Source organism: Recurvomyces mirabilis (genome assembly GCF_035927965.1).
Source record: "Recurvomyces mirabilis strain CCFEE 5264 chromosome Unknown scaffold_41, whole genome shotgun sequence".
Classification (NCBI taxonomy): Eukaryota; Fungi; Ascomycota; class Dothideomycetes; order Mycosphaerellales; family Teratosphaeriaceae; genus Recurvomyces; species Recurvomyces mirabilis.
Genome location: NW_027041975.1, coordinates 4,943 through 13,102, shown reverse-complemented (window position 1 = coordinate 13,102; position 8,160 = coordinate 4,943). Strand labels below are relative to the sequence as shown.

At 55.8% G+C, this 8,160-nt stretch overlaps 2 protein-coding genes across 2 annotated transcripts; one reads left to right on the top strand and one right to left on the bottom strand.

The window, feature by feature from the left end:
• Nucleotides 1–970: 970 nt before the first annotated feature.
• Nucleotides 971–1,540, top strand: LTS14_010360 (uncharacterized protein; the record flags this gene model as incomplete). Its single annotated transcript, XM_064843036.1, has 2 exons — nt 971–1,156; nt 1,205–1,540. The coding sequence occupies 2 exons, from the start codon at nt 971–973 to the stop codon at nt 1,538–1,540; spliced, it is 522 nt and encodes a 173-aa protein (XP_064689340.1).
• A 71-nt stretch (nt 1,541–1,611) lies between these two features.
• LTS14_010359 (uncharacterized protein) lies at nt 1,612–7,908 on the bottom strand (the record flags this gene model as incomplete). Its single annotated transcript, XM_064843035.1, has 14 exons — nt 1,612–2,513; nt 2,567–2,849; nt 2,902–3,300; nt 3,350–3,691; nt 3,763–3,779; nt 3,834–3,935; nt 4,003–4,051; nt 4,111–4,394; nt 4,452–4,549; nt 4,603–4,822; nt 4,879–5,011; nt 5,064–7,397; nt 7,479–7,623; nt 7,682–7,908. The coding sequence occupies 14 exons, from the start codon at nt 7,906–7,908 to the stop codon at nt 1,612–1,614; spliced, it is 5,535 nt and encodes a 1,844-aa protein (XP_064689339.1).
• Nucleotides 7,909–8,160: the final 252 nt, after the last annotated feature.

The following is an 8,160-nucleotide window of genomic DNA, read 5'->3' as shown; positions in this document are numbered from 1 at the left end:
TTCTGTGAGGGTTCCGGTGTAGTTACGTAGAGGATACGGCCACGACGAAGGGGTTGTAGCAAGGAAGAGGGTAGGGATAAATCGAAGAGCGTACTCGCCGTACGTGCCCTAGCTACGCTAGCGGTACGTACGCGATTTCTAGTACGATAGTAACGATAGTAAACTTAAGGAGTAGAGGAGAAGGAAGTTCGTACTTCCTTTTCTTCTATCTCCTCTCCTAAGCCCCCTCGCTTAATGCGGGAGCTAATATGTTCTGTTAGGTGTCCGCCTTGGACACCCTGCGGACCCCCTGCGGGGAGCCGGAACATATCACGTGACCTAGGCTGACTGCAGACAGCCTGCGGTCCCCCTGCGGTCACGTGCAGGATACTGTAGATGTGGTACGACACCTTACATCTTCCTATAGTAGTATTTGAGGCTTTATACTAGTATTGCCGAGAGTTTCTCTGCTAAAAAGGATAGAATCTTAGTACGGGTAAGATTTAGAACCGATAATCGTACTAACTTAAGACTAAGGGGTCCAATTAACCGAGGAGTACGCTAAACCTATTTAGTATCTGCTTGTCTCGAAGCCTATAGCACACGACCTACGCTATTATATTTGCTTCTATAGCTACGTAGAGTAACACCTAGATATACTATTCTAAGACCGATATTTAAGTACCTATAGCGTTCCTAGCTTTCGGTCGATTCCCCTATCCTTCTATTCCTCGAACCCGCTCTCGTTGTAGTAACGTTCCTCGTACTACGATTGTAGATAGCCGATCAGATAGTCGGGAATATCATCACTGCTCCCCATTGTACTACAGTGTTCTCTTCACGCAGGGATAGACTTTAGTGGGGCAGACCCTAGTATAAAAGCCGTTGTGGGCGCCAGTTCCCGGCAGAGTCTTGGCATGCTCAAGACCTCCACCTCCATAATGTTGCTTCTCTCACAACAGGCCTCACCTTCTTGCGCTCGGCGTTTACAATGATCGTCCTAGACGGAATCGGCGAAGAGGTCGCCGAAGATGCGCGAAAAAGCCTTGCGATGCAAGTCGACGGTGGGCGTGCCACTGAAACAGAATCACCCGCAACGAAAAGGCAAAGCGCCCAACCATTCACGATACTCAAGGACACTGCCGAAACCTCAGTTGCCTGCGAAGCATTCGTCAAGGTATGCTACAATTATGCAGGCGAACAGGCTCTTGGCTAATGGAAGAAGAATCTGCGAGCACAGCCCCTTGCCGACCTGCTGGGTATAAGCGAGGATGAAGTACGCAGAAGGCTGAAACGTGGAAAATGCGTCCATTTCTTGCCAATCGCAGACGGGGTGATTGATTACATTCATACCGCACCTGGACGCATCGTTGGTACTTTGGCATTCAGTGCTCTGCGCGACTGTCCTGTCATGCGAAAGGGCGATGCCGAACATTCAGATGTGAAACCCGGCCAAGTCATGTACTACGATGGCGATGAGCCTGTCAAGTGGCAAGGCAAGGAGGAAGGATTCGGCTTGATGATGTGGTGCAGCAAGACTACCAGTTTCAAAGCTGGCTGAGCCCTTACATAGTCAACTGTCAGAGAACAATCCTCAGAGAGGGCAGGGAACTGTCACCAATCTCGATCATGCTAGCTGTCGACGTCCAGACTTCCACGACTCTGCAACCAGTCCTCCCACTCACTCATGGATGGCGACGCGGGCATCCTGGGTAATCCAGCCATAGCACCTTCGACTGAATCGTACCAGGAGTCCAAGCCTTCTCCCAGCGCGTCCTCAAAGTGGGTGCTGAGCGGTAATCCCGGACTTGGCAAGAGTCCAGCATCGTCGCCTGAATTCCATGCGCCAGACATCAGGGCGCTACCTCCGATGTCTGGGATGGACTGTGTGGGCGCGTCTCCAAGGGCTGAGCAGTCAGGCTGGTGGGCATACCCAGACGCATAAGGCCTGTTATGCTCCGCTGCGGGAGAGCCAAGGTCGTCCATGTGCCGTAATTGGTCGCATTTGACATCTTCACTTTCATCCAGAGATGTAACATCTGTCTCAGGCTGGACAATGGTGGGCCTTGCTGAGTGAGGATGCGCAACCTCTTCCACACTCGGAGCGGTCACGAGCGGAAACTTTTCCTGGGATGTTTCTGGCCGCCTGTCATTCGAGTGGTACCCCGGGATCGTGTTTGTTGCAACAGTCGAAATTGGACATGACCTTGCTTCGACTGATGTTGCTGGCTCCGGGGCCGACGGCGAGAGACGCTCCTCGACGCTCAACGTGTTCTTGGCATGCGGTCCTTCCCCAGGCCCGGAGGTACGCTCGGCTTGTTCTCTGTGACCGTCGACACCTGCGTGCACTATCGGGTCCATGCGCTCTCTGAGTCCCAGCTGCAAGGATGTCGGCTTCTTCGTCTGAGCCGTGGACAAGGGCGTGGTGGCGGTGTCTTCGGTTATGCTCTTGGCGTCTCTTTTGCCAGTCGCCGTCTCGTGATCCCCTGCGAGATCAGCCGGGCCATCGCCTTCGCCGCCTTCGCCGCCATCTACTATGCGTCGTTAGCATTGAAATCCGCAAATCAAGGATGTATGTCGATCATACTCGTTGACGGTGATCCCAGGACATCACCCACACACGGCAGCCCCGGCGTACGGAATGCGCCTTGCAGAAGTTGCAGCATCTCGATCCTGAACTCCAAATGACCCGGGAATCCCTCCGCATCTCCCGGTCTCCCATGCATCCACTCTCGCAAGACCCATGCCACGTACACGCCGCAGTTGCGCGCGTCATCTGCAGCCTGCCGCGGGCCGTGCACATGCTCAAGGCGCCAGCGTCTCGTGGGACGACTTGTACGTATGAGGTGCTGGGTCCAACACTCAACCGCCTGGGTGCAGCTTTAGTTCTTGAAGACTGAGAGTTTGTGGCAGTGGACTTACCGTATAGATGTCTCCAGCCTGCTTCGAAAGCCCTGTGAGTGGGTTGTAATGTTGAATCGTTCCCTCCTTCCAATCGATCGCCACGGCCGTCCAGTGGTTCTGCTGACACACGCCGAACACCCATCGACAGTTCACTAACGGGAAGTATTTCACCCATGGACTCAGTCTGTCGAACCTACCCTTCCGTATGTGCTCAAAGGCGTAGCTGGGTAGCAGATAGGTGCGATTGTCCGCCGGAATTGTTATGATCGGGATCGTGTTGACGATCTCGTCGTTCAATCTGTCATCGCCACGTGCAGCGAGCTTGCGGATGGACGGTGGGCCGCAGTACCCTGCGATGGCCGTTGGTCCACGCTCTCCCGTCCACAGCGCTTCGCCTTTCGACTCAAGCTCGTTCACCTGTGCTTACGTCAACGCTTGTTGAAAGTTCAGATGTTAGGATACACACCAGCGACTCCACATCCAGGCGGAATTTAGCTGAGAGCGTGATTTTTGCGCCTCGTTCTAGTTCACTCTGATCCGGATCCGCATGCGAGACAGGAGGGTCGTGTTGGGTAAGACCGTCTGACGGAGAGCCCGCGCTTGCCGTCTCCGTGCTGATGTGCAGGAACCGCAATCCTTTCGAAGTATCGTCTTTCCGAACGGCGTGCGTGTTGTTACACTGCCGCCCCGGGTTCTCAGGGTGCTTCTCGTGTGGTACGAAGCCCTCGTCGCCCTGCTTGCGCAGCAGAGGCTTCACAAGCGCCCGCTTTCCGAGCTGAGATCGGTCGCTGCTGTCGCGCTTCCTTTTCTGCGACATCACATTAGTCCGAGTTCGTGGCACAGCAAAGGAGGCATAAAGGGAAGCGTCTTTCGACTTACAAGTGTATTCGGGGTGGCTGTAACACTGTCAGCATTACTCCTTCCATCAGCACCTATCCGTTTCCCCTTACCTGCGAACGCCGGATCGTTTCTGACTGGGGTGACGTCACCGTTGACAATGTCGTTCAGGAAGTCTTCGCATTCGGACTCTGCCGCCGTGTCCACAGTCGGCTCTGCGATGCGTGTCAGCATCTCGTTCAATTTGTGCGCACGGAACAGCGCCCGGAGAGTGCCGCTTACCACCGTGTGTTGGTGGAGCTGACGAGTCGGAGTCGAGTATGTAAGAGTCCTGTACCATGCAATTAGCTTGGCATAGCGTCTGCTTTTGCCACCAGAGCCTCGGCATACCGAGCTAAACACCTGTCCACCACGATGATCAAGTGGGCTGAATTGGGACGAATCAGTCTCCCGAGGGACAAAGCGGTCCTCATTAGAGGCACGAGTGCCAAAGTGCTCTGCTCTATGTTCGTCGACCCGCTGGCGCTTGGTGGGACTGTCCCCGTCGCCCGGCGTGTCGACAAGTGCGATCCCCCGCTTGCGATCCATGGCCGGAGTCACAACAGTCGGCGGGATGGACAGGGTCTGCGAGCCGGGCTGAACGGGGCCACTGCGGAAGACCAAGTCCGAAAAGTCTAGATACAGATGTCAGTGTATCGGTCCGAGGCGAAGGGCAATGACGATGCGCGTACTCCATGGGGTCCACATGTAAGAGACACCTATGGGCTGCGCAACAGCCCTTTCCAAGTATTGGGAGTCATAGCCCAAGGCGCTTTCGACAGCACCTTGCCTGGCAACAGTCAGCTAGTTCCCTTCCAAGGCGGATCGACAATGACGACTTACGGCATGAAGCCCGTTGTCATGTTGTGTAACATCCCTAGTGGCGTCATTTGACCGATGCGGGACTCTTGGCCGGGCAAGGCCTTGCTGATCAACTGACGCATCCGGTCGGCATGTTGACGGATCATATCCGCATCGTTCAGTCCTTGCAACAACAACAAGATGGCGGCCGGCCTGGTGGCGCTTGCGAAGTAGTCCTGCAATTTGCGCACCCCCGCCCGAACTGTAGATCGTCATTAGGCAGGCAGTGGGTCGTCGTTTTGGGGGTCCAATACTTACGCAGGTACAAGACCACCATTACGTGCAACCCTCGCCAACCCTCGTTAAGGTGGAGCAAAACATAGTGCAGGCAATGGTGGTCGCTGACCCGGCGAAGGTCGTGCATGCTCCAACCCTCCACTGCTTTAGCGTACTATGACTGATTAGCCAATTCTATCAAGGACACGACTGGGAACAATACTCACTTGTGCTGGTGCGTGGTATTTCGTTACTACCAGCGCAAAGCTTTCCAGACATTGCAGTAGGTTCACTACATCCTTCGTGAGCTTCTGCTGCTGCCGAAGCGCGCGGATGAGGTCCGTCATGTCCTGCGGGTATACCGGCTCGCTGTACAAATTGCACAGGCCCTTGATGAGATCGACGTCCGCCGATCCGGTCCCCAGATCATCTACGGCTGTGAGAGACGCCAGCAGCTCGTCCCTCCGCTTCTGGAGCACCTTCATGCGCTGTGGAGTTAGCTTGGCGCCGACTTTGGCAGCCGAGCTCATGAAAAGAGCCAGGGGATTGAAGGGTTGAGCCCCTGGCACAATGATCAGCCGCTGAACATCGAGGCCAAACTTGCCGTAGCTGGCACGGATGGCATCTTCGGGCCGCTCGATCTGACTCGATCCTTTCGCACAACGGTCTCTCTTGACGACGTGCGGATGCAACCGTGACGCCGTCTTCGGGATCACGGGGGCCGGAGCCCGTTGTGTGGAGGTCTGACGGATACGTCGTCCCTTGTGGGTCAGTGGGGACGAGAATGGCTCGTCCGTAATGCTTGACGCGCCATCGTCTGTATCGGACTCAACTGCCGCCGGCTTTGCAACACGATCCGGTTCCATCCGAGCCGTCTCTATTCCAGTCTCACCGTCGTCTTCGGAGACCTGGGAGACGTCACCGGTGAGTGGCGAAAGCGGCTTGCACCCCAATGCTGCACCACTATCATCTCCCTTCTCCCTCGCCGACAACGTGGCCGAGGACACGTCATCGTGGAGCAACCTTGATCTAGGGTTAGAGGATAGAGAAATAAACTCTTCATTGGACGCCGCCAGCGGATCTACAATCGGTGAGTTGGTTTCCATGGTAGCCTCTGGCTTTGCACATGTGGGAGGCACAGGCAAGTCTTCTGAAGGGCCTATGGTATGCCTTGGAAGCGGGAGTGATCTCGACTGTGGTGACGCCGCCTGCGGAGACTCCGCTGCTACGCCGGCAAACGACAACGAAAACACTTCGACGTTGGAAGGATTCGGTGTAGGTGTTTTCGATGAGGCCACAGCTGCTCCCACAGGCTGCGTGATCGGGGAAGTAGACGCTGGGCATGCAATCGAAGCTGTCTGATATGGTTCGGCGCTTGGAGAAGGCGTCTCCAATGGCTCGGGAGGGGCGGTCACGGCAGGCTGCATGGCGAAGAGAGGTGCTGGGTACGACTCTGCTGGCGCTGCCACGGTTACCGGGCTACACGACTCGGGTCTTGGTGACGCAGATGGCGGCTTGCCGGCAGGATCGTCCTCCATGTGATTCTCATGTGCTGAAGTCTGAACAAGCCCGTCCGCGTCCGACAGTTCTCCCAGAGGTGGGAAGAGTGACGCAGCAGTAGAGTCGGAGGAGCTCTTCCGTGATTGTCCAGCGGAAGGATGCACCAGGTCAACTTGGGCTGCCACATCGTCCCGAGCGAGTGAAGCTTGTCGCGAGGTCTGGCGCTGGTAGCCGGAAGGCTTACAATCTTCATGATCCGGACTGTCCGTGTACTTTTGCGTCGTGCTTTGCTTGTTCGGCATCACCGGATGGTGCTCATCGATAGTGATGCCACGAGGAACGCCGTCAGCCTCACGCCGCGATTGATCTGGATCATCATCCGTCGGGACCTTCGGAGATGCGCGCATGCGTTCTCCTGCCTGGGAAGTCAACGCCATTCTGGGAGACAGTGGGTCGCTTATGAGCTCATCGTCGGGAGTCCCCTCCATGCCTGTGCCATCTCTGTGCTCGGGGTCACGCAGCGCATGGTCGACTATATTTGTATGCATTGACCCGGTGTCAGTCCGCTCCTGATCGACCAGACTATGGCCAACCTCGCGACCAACCAGTTTTGGATATGGTTCCTCGTAAGTGATCGGCTCCTCGCCGACCGGGTCCTGGCTGACGGGCTTCGGTTCTTCCCAGAGCATCGAGCGTTCTCCGCTGGAGCCTTCCGGCTTCATGATCCGCGCTTCGTTCTGTGTCCCAAAACGGCCATCATGCTCCGGCAGAGCCAGCCTCTCCTTCGGCTGGGAACATACGGGAGGTTGCCGGAGTGCCTGAAGATACTCTGCGCCGTGCGCCTCGCCTCCACTGCTGTCATGATGTTGTAACCGGGTTGGTCCTGTGACTGAGTCATGCATCTCAGAGTCTCCCGGGCTAAGCATTTCCGTGTCGGACCCCTCATCCCTCTCCAGTCTGCAACGATCTTCAGCAAGCGGACCCCCAGATGCTTCTTTACGCTTCGTCCGGTTACTGTCTTTTGGGTCTTGGCGGAAGAGATCTGTGGAGCTGTCCGTCGCCTTGATTCGCACCGATCAGCTTCCACCGCGTTGATCATCATGCACCGAGCAGAGTGCGAAGGATGATGGTGGTCCACTCACCTCACATTGACGAGAAGTATATGCCTGGCGTACCAGCCTGAGCTTGGTCGTGGTCTCATCTCGCTCCTGGCGTAGCGACTGATTCTCCGCTATGCTTGCATCACGCGCTTTGCGAAGCGACTGATTTTCGGCAGTGCACGCGTGTCTGTTATAGATGTCAGATCAAAAGCACGGCGCGTATATCTGGGATGAGGTTGGTATACAGCTTGTCCTGGGTCTCCGCTAGCTGCTGAGCGAGATGCTCGTTACGCTGCAGCAGAGGGTCAACATTCTGCTCAAAATTACCCTCCTCGACAGAGCTTTTGCCTTGTACAGCATACAGATCGGCATTAGCTTTTCGAAGCCGAGAACGAAGTGATTCGATTTCTTCCAGAATTGTCTGCACATCGCACCCAGCGCTGCTGTTATTGCGCTCCATCAGTCTGGCCATTTTGGATATTTTGGATATGGGCACGAGAGCGCGAGTATATCGTGCCCGGCTTATATGTTCACACGACAGAAAGTGCCCAGCCTCCACCGCCGCCACCCTCGTGAAGTGATTCGACAAGACGGCTTGGACAGCTGTGTGCGCTGTCTTGCGCTAGTCATGAAGAACCAAGCTTTGGACCAGGATCGCGCATCGCTTTCCGCGGGAAGGGAGAACTTAAGCCAGCCGGAGAGGGGAGGATGGAAGTGGATGGAA